This window comes from Electrophorus electricus, chromosome 15 (assembly GCF_013358815.1).
Source record: "Electrophorus electricus isolate fEleEle1 chromosome 15, fEleEle1.pri, whole genome shotgun sequence".
Taxonomy (NCBI): Eukaryota; Metazoa; Chordata; class Actinopteri; order Gymnotiformes; family Gymnotidae; genus Electrophorus; species Electrophorus electricus.
The window spans coordinates 12,355,763-12,370,238 of NC_049549.1; the positions used below are offsets into that span (position 1 = coordinate 12,355,763).

The following is a 14,476-nucleotide window of genomic DNA, read 5'->3' on the forward strand; positions in this document are numbered from 1 at the left end:
CTGCAAGTCATGAGTACTGTAGTTTAAACTCCTAGATAAATAAGCATATAGGGAGGCTTTGTCAGAAATATGGATTCAGAACCCAGTGCAACCACAGCAACAAGGGCACACGCGAGTCATTGTGACTAGTCCCTGTCCATACATGCCCACATCTGAAAGCATCAGAGCTGGAAAGGAGTTTTCATCTGAATTCATCTAAGAACATTTCCATGCATTTTTAAAGCTGGGGATAAAATTAGCGTTAGGGATATTTTTAAGAGTATTGAAAATGAAAGTGGAATATAGTGGAAAAGTGGAATATAGCATATAGGAAGGAAATCTTATTGTGTGCGTGAATGAGTGAGAGAGAGAAAGAAAGAGAGAGAGAGAGAGAGAGAGAGTGAGTATGGGTGGAGAGGAGAATGTAAATGATTTCTCGGTTATATACGAAAATAACCCACAAGGGGGAGCATGTATTCTGTCGTGTGTCTTTGATATTCCCGCGTTATATATTCACTGTTCGGCAAACGTGAAATGTGGCAAATGAGGTATACGCTTAATTTCCACAAAATATTTAGAAAATGGTTACTGCCGATATTTAATGTGGGGAACATTTCCAATAACATATCTGTGAGGATTTGTTTGTGCATTTATTCCAAGTATTGTAGGACTGGCAAACCACTTAATTCACATGTGTATTTTTGCCGGTAAGTGACAGAGATCTTTAATAGTCATGTTCATCAAAACGCCGGTAGCTGGCGGTAATGTCCCTGACGTCACTATATAAACACAAAGTGCTTGCTTGTAAACAGAACGGATCTATCTCAGGCAGATTAAGGAGTATTGCGAGTTGAACACCTATAGTGATCAAGCAGATGTAGACGTTATCTTGGAAGTGACGAACCACATAGGGTTATTTTACTGAGTCACACGCAGGAGGAATGGCATGTCTTATGGCAGCCTTCTCAGTCAACAATACTACCGATACCAACTCTGTCATAATGGTAAGAAAGTCCACTATAATTTCTCAGTTTGTTTTATGTTGGGGGGGGGGGGGGGGGGTGATGGTGATGGTGTCTACACCTTCATACTATGGAGTCTGCACATTCATGCCGGACAGCAGCACTTTATGATGGTCAAGTGAGCCAGTTACCTCTTGTGACACTAAATGAAGGTACTCCAATAGTACCTTCTACAATGGGTCTCTGTCCCCATGTATTTATAAAAATCAGTCTGTAAAATTATGTCTTTGTATATTCTATTATGTTGTTTATTACAACATATCCACTGTAGACACTGACTACAGTGTGCTTAACTGGTAAAAAATAAAAGTTCTGATTATTGCATCAACATTTCACATGGCAGTATTTTCATGTATAAACTTGTTTGATATTCATTTGTAAAACATAAGCCACTGATTTGACATTATCACTATCTGTATTCCATCACTACGTGTCTATCTATATGCTCAAAATAAACCTTGGCCTGTGATAACCCCTCTGCTTTCTCTAGCCAGTGGAAGAGAGATTAGACAACTATATGGCTTTGCAGCTAACAGATTCCCCTGATAGTGCAACACATTTTAAAGAAGAGTACTATGTTTGTGGAATTGGGTATTAGCTCAAATGTGTTGTAGGCTCAAATAGGCCCAAATATTAAACAAACAAAGTATAATTTTATTTTGTTGTTGTTAAACTAGTTGTAGGAGGTGTGCCTGGAGAGCTGCAATTTATTTATTTATTTTTTTAATTTTGGCGGGGGGGATTTGGGGGCTTGTATGACTGTTAGCATGCCTTTACAAATTAAGCCTGCCCAGTGTTATTACACTGAGTAAGATGTCTTCTTTGATTTTAGAATTTCTGTGACCCTCAGTTTCAAAAAAGACATGCTCTAGATTAAACACACCAGGCTTTCCCCTGATTGTTGCAGTGAATTTACATATGCTCTCCTCTCCTCCTGTCTCAGAACACCAATGGACCCCCTGATCTCATGCTGGACCCCAGGACTGTATGTGTGCCCATTGATGATGTAGTGGCCAGTCACACTTGTAGCCAGCATATGCCCCTGTTACATACACTTTTAAAAACAGTGGAGAATCCCCTAACTGAGGCCCAGTACTTCTCCTGCTCACCTCGCAGACAAGTGGTTAACATTGAATTCAAAGACCTGTCATACTCTGTTCGTGAGGGACCATGGTGGAGAAAGAAAGGTAACTTGAAATGGACTACTTTTGTGAATATGGTTTTAGACAATTTTGGGATAAAAGGGGATTTTTAGTCTGCCTGAAAACCATCTTACTTTATGCTGTGGTGATTTTAAAAAGGCATTGGTATATTCTTTGTAATGATAACCTTTGTGTCAAGAGTTCCAAACAGCGATATTGAAGCATTTTCTGAATCTACAATACATTCATATAACGATCAAATGTCATCTGACCCCCCTAAGACCAAAGATGTTTGTGGAAAATGTCCCTGATAGTATTTATAGATGTTGATGGTGTGCTAATTGCCATTTTAAGCATAAGTTAAAAATGTTCAATTGTTCAGCTGATGGATAAGTTTTCGAGATAAAAAAATGTTGTCATGTATCATATATTGCCATGCTTTAATGGACAAAAAGTACCAAAGATAGTTCCATTAGAAACCAACACCCTTAGAATTATGTTGCAATACTCACTAGAATGAATCTTTGTTTAATGGTTCTGGTGTTCAGAATGTGACTACTAGTAGAAAGGTTGTTTTGGATATTATCTCACTAGCCACTTTATTAGAAATGCCTACATTCTATCTACATTCACAGACCACTTTTTAGACACATTTAGAGCACTTTCTAGGCATATTTAGGCGAATGTGAATGTTGAGCTGGGTTTTTAACATGTGTCATCATCACTGTTGGGTAGAGTTTAGATCACTATCAAAAAATCTAGTCAACCGAATTACTGTAGTCAAAAACTGAACAGTTATGAAAGACTAGATGATGGCTAACCCAACTGCATGAAAACATGGGTTATAACTAAACACCTTCAAGGCTGGTGAGTATACACACTATATGCTTTCATCTGAAAGAGGAACATCACACTAAACAGAGTCTTTAAACAACATTTTCAAAAACGTGCTAATTTGTGCATTGAGTAATTGACGTGTGTGTTTAGCAAGTGTTTTGTCATGCATTTTTAAAATATTAATTCTAGTTTTAATTAAGCACTCCCAGCTTGTTGTCCAGATGTTTCCTGGCTCATCCCATAAATGACTTCTTCTACATCCCTTCTTCATTGTTTCCCCACATTACCTTGTCCCTTTTCTTTCCTAAGTCTTTTTTCAGTGTGTCCATCAGTGCATCAGTATAGAAATGCTATATCAGAGATGCTATATCATGATAATTATGCTCACAGTATAGATCCCACCTTTGTATGGCTCTCTACCTCATGCACAGTTTGTAAAAGGCATTGCAAGCCAAGGAATAGTACAGGTTAGCATGTAGACACAAAGTCTGCTCATAGAGGAGAGGACTGATTTGATCCTATTGCACTGTTTGCGTGAAGTAGACTTACACTTTAGAGGTCACGGCAAATAAAGGCTTTGTCAACATCATGACTGAGAAACAGGACCCCTTACTCTTTACAAGGGTGAGCGTGTATTATTAGTACAAATTAGACTCACAATTAGGAATTCCTTTACAAGCATTCACTGATATACATAAACTATCTTACAAACTGGCAAGCCAATGCATCATTTTAATTCCATAATATGTTATTAATACATCTTTCTTTTCTGCCTTCAAAAAAGTGGTCTCCTTTCACTCGCTCCTCATCCCTGATTGACTGCAACTGAATCTGGTGTCTTTGTGCTGTCCAACAAATGTTTGTAATCCATACGTAGTGGAAAGTGAGATCTGGCTACAGCCAAATCAATGGCCCTGATCCGCGCACACGGCAGAGTTGGTTATGATTGGTCAACAAACTCCAGTAACCTTGTATCATGGCATGGGGGTGGGGCGATCTCATCAGGATGACACTAGGAGCTTGGTGCCTGGAGAGAGCAGTTGAGGGAGATGCTGGGTGGCAGAGGGAGACAGTTTTCTCTTGCCAGGTAACCTTATGTGGTGATTGCTATGGTGCTCTACTGGGCTTTAGGGAGTTTTAAGTGTCCCTTGGGTTTAACAGACATTGAATCCAATAATGATAATAATTTTTATTTGCACATACACAAATGTTGTAAAACCACATTCATGTATCAAGAAACAGAAAGTTTCTTGAGAAAGTTAATTTGTGACATTTGCATCTGCATGTGAAAAGTACAGAAGGACCATGAAGTGCAAAGAGTATTCCATACATTGGTAAGTAAATGAAGAGTCATCCAGGATAGGTTGAAAGCCACATTTGGCAGGCAGTGTTGGGAGTTACTTCACACTGCTAAGTACAGACCTGTTCCTAGAGGACAAGGCATAGTCATCATAATACCAGTTGATCAGGTTCCATCCAGAATTTGAAATGCTTATAAGTGAGAATATGCAAAGTGTAGTTATAACACAGATGACCAAAGATGCACTGATAGCAGGATTTAACATAACCATTATAATATACTGTTGTTTTTATAATTATGTTTTTGCAAAAACAAATGCATTTTGTTTATTAGTCCATAACAATATGTTTTATGTCTGCTGTTTTTCCAGATGTTAAATAATGTAACTCAGGCCTATTGCTATATAATAGTATTATCTTCTTTTCTGCTATGATAAAGTATTTACTACAGTTGGGATTGAAGATTGAATCTCATCTATGCCATACACTATTCAGGACAGAGGGTTTTGATTATGCCATTGGTGCCTCTCAATCAGAGAGACCCTATGCAACATTCCAGCTACTTAGGCATGTGCATGATTACCTGGATAGTGCTAAGTATAAAGTTACTCTGAGCAACTTGATATACTCAGTAACTGATTGAAAATACAAGCTAATGTGTGAAATATTATTACAGGTTGTCAATATAATGAGTTACTAGCCCAATTCATACTATGATGTTAGTCTTACCTTGCTCATCAGTGTTCAGTAGGGATGGCTGCTTGCCTGTGTTTACATGAGTTTGCTTGCATTGAGTTTTTCCAAACAAGAGTAGCAGCAAGCTTTGAGCTGAATTCTCAGAGTATCAGAGCAATGAAAGCAGGGAAGTTTAAGTTATAGATAATGATCCATGTGATTTTTATTTAATTTGTAGCATAGTGATTTTAACATCAGATATAGTTACAAACCCATTTGTAATCTAAAGGTGCCAGAGGAAAAGCCTGGAGGTTGGAGACTTTTTGGTGTGTTCATAAAGAGTCAGTGGGCATAAACCAGAAAGCTCAGAAAGGGGCACACACAAGCCCAGCAGAACACTGAGGGCCCCATACTGAGAGAAAGTCACAAATGTTTACAGCAGACATAATACAGAATAAGGAATTATATCTCTGTGATGAGCATATATTTTAGGCAACTACAATTCTCCTTGCCACCCTCCCAGGATAACTTGATTCCTGATACTCCCTGATGTAGAACACAAGCACATCGTAAAACATTAGGTTGCTGTTCTAGGGTCATGTATTCAACCAAAATCAGTACGACTGGGTAGCAAGTAGTGAATGAACAACAAAATGGCTTCTGTTTCAGTATCCATGCAGTATCCTTGGCCTCTTCACCCTAGAAGAAATTTAGTACTGCTCTCTGAACAGCTAAATATATTCTCCTCTACTTCTCTACTTTCTCTAGTCTGTGCTGGTTTTAAAATGGCTGCTCCTGCAGCATCAGTGCTTCTCCATGACATGTGATGTTGCTCCTTCTCTAACTTCAATACATTTGATTAATTCATACTATAATAAAATGAAGTCAGTCATACATATATATGATAATTAACATATTAATGCAAAGTCACTGATGACATAGGATATATTCTTATTGCTTACTTATTATTAACCTCAACATTTCACTGAATATGGCTGTATTATATTAATAATGTCAGATTTCTAATCAACTATTACCACATGAACATAGAGAGTGTGGTACTGAACAGCTGTGTAAGTCAAGGTTGTTTGATTTGGCTATATTAATTTGACTGTTCATTTTAGTCCTCTAGGGAATTTGTATGCACTAATCCATTTTAATGACTTTGTCAGAATGTATAAAAAATCTCAATTCAGCTCTGAAGGTATAACAGACATTGGTACACATTGACCTGATTATTCTGTTTAAGTGAAAAAGAATAGTGTTGAAATAATGGTACATCAGTTACAGGTTAACGAACATTGATCTGCATTACAGTGCATTCATATGGCACAGATGATCCTTGCGTTTGACTGTGCTTTTAGGTACCCTCTGTGTACTGCTGCCTCAGACATCTCAGCTCCCTCTACTATTTATTTCATTCATCAAGTGCGTACAGAGTGAATGACCCAAGCTGCCTGTATTTGCCAGGCATCAGGTGTTCATGCGTTCTTTCAGAGAGGAACTCCAGGACCCTGTACTCTCTGAGGACAGGGAAGGTCAGAGGTATTTGTGTATCACTGATGGTTTGGGACTGCAAAATCCAATTAAGATTCCAGCCACTGCTATCAACTGGATTAGCATCTTAGCCTGGCCTATCAGATAAATAAAATGTTACCATACGTTATATCTCTCAGTTGTTCTACCATTCCAGGAGAGCCACTTTATTATGATCTGTATACAATACATAATGTGGACTCCGTAGGCCTACATATAATAAACTTCCTTGACAAATACAAAACAACTATAATATGTTTGTTACTGTGCAACCTGAGGAATGGATAAATATTTGTAAATTCACACATCACACAAAGGTCCTTACAAATGTACTCATTGCACTAAGTCTGGGCTTAATTTGACCAAGGATGCATTGTGAAGTTGGACAGAAGAAAGGGAATAGGTACAACACAGAATGGTACAACAAGCTCTTTGGAGGCCCAGTATTGTGAAGGTGAAAATGAGATCTACCCTGTAATGTGTGCAAGGGCAATCATGTGCAAAATTCCAGAAATAAAAAGGTGTATAACAAACACTTCTTTTCACCCCAGCCACAAAGCATCTTTTATGTTGGGATGAGGTGCTGAAGGGATAAATTTTATGCAGGTATGTGGTGTGTGATTTTGGGAGAGAGCCCAGCTGTCTACTATGGAGACAATGGTAGGTTTTTTACAAGAACCCTTTTGCCCTTGCACCATTCTGTCTTAGGTTACAAGATCTTGCTGACAGACATCTCTGGAAACTTTACCAGTGGAGCTCTGGTAGCCATTATGGGTCCCTCAGGAGCTGGGAAGTCTACACTTATGAATATCTTGGCAGGATACAGGTGACTACACCAAGCCAAACCTTTACATAACAACATGTTCACTGTTTATATACCCTATGCATATTGTGATTTAAGGACATATCCTCAATAGCTATATTTCTTTTTGAACCAGTAGTTGTGAGCATTGAAGCATGAGCATGAGCATCACTTTGTAGAGAAATGTTCATAGTTTTAAGTAATTTCTCGGATGTCTGTATTTTTATGTCTTCTTTGTTTGAGGAAAGCCACTGTAAAGTTTACTTTATAGCAAGCTGATCTGTTTGTAAATAGGATTTGAGTATACAAATTTAGAGTTCCTATGATGGTCATATTGAAACACTTAAAACACATTAATTCATATACATTTAAATTTACATACCTCTTCAAAGATTTTTTTTTCTTTTCAGGGAAACAGGAATGAAAGGAGAGATTTTCATAAATGGACATCCCAGAGACTTACGCTCCTTCAGGAAGGTGTCCTGCTATATTATGCAGGATGACATGCTTCTCCCACACTTAACAGTGCAGGAGGCCATGATGGTAATGAGCTAATGAGACTCCAGTGTGCCATCTGTAATGTTTCTGTTACTTCTGTCATTTGTATACAGTTGTTGTGCTTATTTGTATGCAGTTGCTATGTTTTGTAATAAATTCTGCAAGAAATATTGGTAATTAAACATACATATATAACTGACAAGATAAAACAGGATATAGACATATAATACACTTTTACCCATGCGCTTAGATTTGTACATATAATTTGTCTAAATTTATTATTAACAAGAATATATGTACTTCACTAAATCCATTTTTTGTTTTGCTTACATATTTGCTATATTCTGGAAATGTTCTTGCATTCTTACAGTGCATGATCAAAAGAAAACCTCTACAAAGGCTATATTATAGGGACCTACATCAACCAACATTATACAATTGACTCAGCTCTTTTAGCACAGTGTATACTACGTGACATGTTTTTGTCCATTAAAGCATACAAATCCCTCACCTTAGTTCTGCCTGTTAATGCTTAGTGCACACAAACTAAATCTCCCCCCTCTGCTTCCTCAGGTGTCAGCTAATCTCAAACTCCAGGAGAAGATGGAAGGCAGACGAAAAATGGTAAGGGAGAGCCGTGAGAACCTCTTCACGTTTCCTTCTTGCACAAAAAAACAGTGATTGGCTGTGTTTGCATTACATCATTAATTACTTGTGAGTTATGCAAGAACTTGTGTGCAAAAAACATTGAAGGAAATGTTTGGCTTTTATTTGAAACTGGCTCCCCTTCTTGTCCAGGCAATGCTATCATCTGAAAATCTCTGACTATCAAATAACATTTGGTTATCATTTCATTATTTCATAATATTTAAATAGCTAACAATTAACATTTAATTATTATTTTGTTATTTAAATATTCATGGAGGACTTGTAGGAAAAATCTACAGGCTAAATAAATATCTCTAGCTGTTCATTATAGCAGTTCAGACCATTTTAGTTATGCTTCTGCTTTTTTTGTATCTCTCTCAGATAAAAAAGCTGATAGCTAGCCTTCTGGGAATTATTCTTCCAAATTCACCTTGGAATTTCAAAATGTGTAATCAGATCAATAAACAATCTGTTAATTTCTTTATTATCAGACTTACGCTATAGTCTTTCTAGACCTAATCAACAGCTGTGTCTCTGTAGGTGAAGGAAATCTTGACTGCACTTGGCTTGTTGGACTGTGCCAAAACACGCACATCTAACCTCTCTGGTGGCCAGAGGAAGCGTCTTGCCATCGCCTTGGAACTTGTCAACAACCCACCCATCATGTTTTTTGATGAACCCACAAGGTGGGGCCAGTGGCGCACACACAAACATCGATTTATGTCCTGTCATGACATAAGAATTATCACAAGTCAAGCCTTATCAAGCAACATAGGATGTTTCTCTTAAGCCACATATAGGCCTTGGAAAAATAAAAAAAATTAAGATGCGGTCCCCACTGTATCATGTCCTTGTACTGTGAAGTAAAATTGAATTATGTTTTAATACACTGGGCTGCTTCCATTTGGATGAGGTGTTTGGTAACTACATAGATCCCTAAGGAACCAATTAGGCAAATAGTTCACTTCTACCCTCTATGGCTGTCAGTTTGTATCCTCTCAAGAGATTATCCTCCCGCAGTGAAACAATGCCACCATTTTCTGCAAATTAACCAAGCAGCATGCAGAAAAAAACATGTTTGTGCATGCACACACACACACACACACCTACACACACACACACACACACACACACACACACACACACACACACACACACACACACACGCACACAGACACACACACACACACACACACATTGCTACAAATACATAACTCATTAACACCTATATGTATAGCAAAAATATATGATTCCTGCTTTGTCTTCCAATGCCTAGAAACTCTTTATTTCCTTTTTGGGGCACTACCTTTTCCTCATTTTGTTCCTTGTTGTTTGTCTACCTATCCCTTACTTCTTCATGACAAAAGAGCATATATTTTAGCTAATTTACAATGCTCAGTGGGATTCGTCCTGATTATTGAAACAGTGTAATACTGTACCAGTTTTGATAAAGCTACTGATGTACTGGCTGATTATTTTACTAATTATCCACATTTCTATTTGTGTAGAAATTTTTGTCCTCTGTAGAAATATCGATCATTTCTTAAGTTCAGTGTGTGTTGCTTACTTCTATTACACACCAGCCTACATCTGTGCCATCATTGTATTTTATTTTATTCTAGTGGAGCAAAAATAGATAGGCGCTGAAGTATGCCAGAGGATCTCTTCTGTTAACCCCATTGAGCTAATAGCAATTAGGCTGTTCAAGTCAGACTCTGTGGTCTGCCTTCCCACTGCAGTGGACTGGATAGCTCCTCCTGTTTCCAAGTGGTTTCACTGATGAAAGCTTTGGCCCAGGGTGGCCGAACAGTTATCTGCACCATCCACCAGCCCAGTGCCAAGGTCTTTGAGCTCTTTGACAAAGTAAGAAAAATCAGAAATCATCAGTAACATAATGCTTCAATCATTTATCAGTTACACAACCCAAATCCTAGGTAAATCTGACTTTTAAACTTTCATTAAAATTTTCCTGTATATTTTTAACAGATACACTTTAATTTGACAGCTCTTTCTTGGTTTTACAGCTGTATGTCTTGAGCCAGGGCCAGTGCATCTATCAGGGGACAGTATCCAACCTTATTCCCTATCTTAGGGAACATGGACTTAACTGCCCTACATATCATAACCCTGCTGACTTCAGTAAGAATATCTCCATGAAAAAACTAACTGAAACTAATGTCACCAGATGCTCTTGCTGAAAATCAACGTATTTACAGTCCAAACAAACTCTTAGTAGCGTCTCAAATAGATAATTTGCTAAATGTGTTGTGTTCAAAAATGCCTTTAGTCTAGTAAGCCTGTACATGTGTATGATGTGAAAGGTGTTTGTCTGTTTTCAAGTGCCTATCAGTGTTTGAACAGTTGTCTGCGAATGCGTGAATTATCCTTTTATCACCACCCAGTCATGGAGGTAGCATCTGGAGAATACGGTGATCACATGGCTCACCTTGTGAAGGCTGTACAGGACAGGAAGTGTGAAAAAGATTGCAAATCTGAAATCAATGGAAATGGAATTCTGAACCCCTTTATGTGGCATAGACCATCTGCTGAGGTACATGTTTCCTACAGGCACACAAACAGACCATGTTTTGTGATCTATTACAGAATTTGACACTATAATGCTGTTGATTCAGAAGCAGCACCTTAAATACCTGTCCTTTGTTTGGCTTTTTCTCTGGCATGGTATTCAACACTATGAAATACAGACTGAAATCTGGATTTTAAATATTTCTATTTGTTCCATTACAGAGTGGTACAGACAGTGAAAAACTGAAAAAGTACAAAGGGCACGTTTCGGTCCATGTGTGACTTTCCTCTATACTGTAATGCTGGGACAGAACGTGGTCTGTTTTGAAATACATAGATATGATCATATTTTATAGTTTTTTATATGACAATATTTCTTATAAGCTTTCTCTTGTAATTAAATTTCTGTTTTGAAACATTGTAAAATTTGGATTTGAGAAGATATATTATTAGAAGCACAGGATAATACAGACTTCATTATTTAGGAGTCTTAGATGTTGAATGGCATTGTAACAAGGGTAATTATTCACTCTAGGACTCCTCTTCCACTGAGGGCTGCCACAGCTTCTCTGCCAGCTGTCTGACACAGTTCCACATCCTCTTGAAGAGAACGTTCCTAAGTATCATGAGGGATTCAGTAAGTCACACTGCCATGCACTGTACAAAATTAGTTATGCACTTGAAAATTCATAAATCCAATTAATTTTGGCCACACTATGGCATGGGTTAGAGGACCACACTGTGAGGCAGTCTGACTCTATCCATAAACTTAGTCTACATAAAAATTAGTTTCCTAATTCAAGTTTTTTAATAGCATACTGAGCATTAGCTACTATATGAAAATGGCCAGCCTGTGCACGCCAAAGGTTACCAAATAAAAACAACCAGTCAGACAGCTGAGTCAGGGTTTCGGATGTTTTTTTGGCATGTTTTGTTGTCAACTAATAGGCATTAATATAAAGAGAAAATGAAATTAAAAGGTTTAAGAATAATCTTATCCTTCTTCTGACTAGGTGCTGACCCACCTGCGTATAGTCTCCTACATTGGAATTGGGATTCTTATAGGGCTTCTATACCTGGGCATTGGTAATGAGGCCAAGAAAGTCCTTAGCAACTCTGGTTTCCTTTTCTTCTCTATGCTCTTCCTCATGTTCGCTGCTCTAATGCCCACCGTACTTACCTGTGAGTGTATTAAATTACTACATATTTACATCTATCTTTTTATTTTCTACAATCCATGACATGTTATAAAATAAAAGTTTTAATGGGCTCTTATAGCAATTATTGCCACCAGCAGAGGTGTAGCCTGCATAGCCCTGTAATGCCATTTCCCCAATATTCCGTGGATTGTAATGAAGGTACATTTTGCTTTTTTTGGTTAATCTAGTTCCTCTTGAGATGGGTGTGTTTTTGAGAGAACATTTGAATTACTGGTACAGTCTGAAGGCATACTACCTGGCAAAAACTATGGCTGATGTTCCATTTCAGGTAACACATCTAAGACGATCATATAAGCCTTCCATTTACCTATGAAAAATGAGTGCCTTATGATGTCCTAACTGTTGTCCTAAAATGGGATTTTCCATATATGATAAGAAGGAGAATAAATATCAGATTTTCTCATAGGATTAACAAATAAAGCCCAAACAGATAGGATATGATGAAGCTGTGATATAAAAAGGGGATTTACAGCTCAGGTCAAAGCAGGGTTTTCCCAGTTTATAGAAAACCACCAATAACTACATGCGAGTTTGAAGTAAAAAGGAAGACATTTGTACTCTAATGCTATTTACCAGGCTTGGTTGTTTTACCCAAAATATAAATTACTTGAATACTATAATTTTTACACATTTTAATAAAGACCACATCAAGTCAGACATTGCATGGTTTCATATGTTTAATAAAGCATAGTCTGATATTGGAACTAAATACATGAGGGATCAAAGGAGAATCAGGAAACAGAATGAGACACAGATAAGTCAAATAACAAAGAAACAATGAATGGAATGAGGAGCGGTGTAAGGGCAGAACAAAACACAGGGCACATGGGTGGTACAAACATAAATAGAGAACATGTGTAGGAGCAAGTTAGAAGGGGGCTACTGGTACAGTAACTATGATTTGATCTACCTATTCTGTCTTGTAGATCATATTCCCAGTGGCCTACTGCAGCATTGTCTACTGGATGACCTCACAACCATCAGATGCAATTCGTTTCATTCTTTTCCTGGCCTTGGGTATGCTTACGTCTCTGGTGGCACAGTCTCTGGGACTACTGATTGGTGCAGTATCCACATCATTGCAAGTAATTTGGACTCTCTATGTAATTTTGGGGGGCTCTATCTAACAATACTGCTAATAATATGTTAATATTTTATGTATTATTAATTAGGTTTTGGAATTGCATTCTGATGTATATATTTTTTTTGTCCTAGGTCGCCACATATGTAGGTCCTGTGACTGCCATTCCTGTGTTGTTATTTTCAGGGTTTTTTGTCAGTTTTGACACCATCCCAAAATACCTCCAATGGATGTCATATTTTTCATATGGCAGGTAAAAAATATTGGTATTAGGTCTGGGAAATGCTTTTTAAAATACCTGGCTGAGTTGGTGCTCTCTACATCAATTTGTAATAAATTAATAGTGTTTTTTAATCTTTTACAAATTACTTATCTACTAAAAACACTACTTATTTATCACAAAAATTACTCATATTCAGGACAGTGTAGATGCTGCAGCATGTAGAGGACAATGTACAGTATTTAAATACTTTATTACAGAGTATTTAATGTAAAGTAATACTTGCAGTTGAGTTTTTAATATTGGATACATCTTTGAAGCTGAACTGATGAACTGATCAGTCACCTAAAGCAGCTGTTCCATGATTTTTAGGTATAGCTTTGAAGGAGTCATCTTGTCCATTTATGGGCTGAACCGTGAGGACCTGCACTGCAATAAAGATGAGACATGTAATTTTCAAAAGTCCGAAGCCATCCTGAAACAGCTGGATGTTGAAGATGCCAAGCTATATTTGGACTTTATTGTGCTGGGCATATTCTTTTTCTCCCTGCGTCTTCTTGTGTACTTTGTGCTCCGTTACAAAATCAGTGCAGAGAGGTAGATAAAGGATATGTTGGACAGGGAGGGCATCTCTTAGAAGGTGTAATCAGAAAAGACCAAAGTGGGCCATGCTTCCATCAATCTTCAAAAAGCACCACATATACAGGGTAGTAACTATGGAGGTCCCTGTCAGGCAGTTACACACTGGACATCTGATAAAGAGGGTGACATATAGGGCATCAAATATTTTCTTTGAACATTGATATGGAAATTGTAAACACTATCAGGTAGATCTTTTTTTAATTTCTTTTTGTCAGTTATTCTCTGCATTGTCTATTTTAGTTTTTCATTTGTAAGCTGGATGTATATTACTTTTGTTCCTTGGAATTCCTTTCTTTAAAACCTTTTTACAACACCTGAAGTCCAAAAACATTATATCAGTTATTATTGA

General features: G+C 37.6%; 1 protein-coding gene across 1 annotated transcript; it reads left to right on the top strand.

Moving 5' to 3' along the window:
* The first annotated feature begins 941 nt into the window (after positions 1-941).
* On the top strand, positions 942-14,476 carry abcg1 (ATP-binding cassette, sub-family G (WHITE), member 1). Its single transcript, XM_035534291.1, has 15 exons — positions 942-983; positions 1,945-2,188; positions 7,199-7,316; positions 7,703-7,835; positions 8,364-8,414; positions 8,979-9,124; positions 10,178-10,301; positions 10,463-10,577; positions 10,841-10,989; positions 11,500-11,601; positions 11,978-12,146; positions 12,352-12,452; positions 13,111-13,269; positions 13,400-13,518; positions 13,858-14,476. Exons 1-15 carry the CDS (start codon positions 981-983, stop codon positions 14,084-14,086), a joined length of 1,962 nt encoding a protein of 653 aa, XP_035390184.1. The 5' UTR covers positions 942-980; the 3' UTR covers positions 14,087-14,476.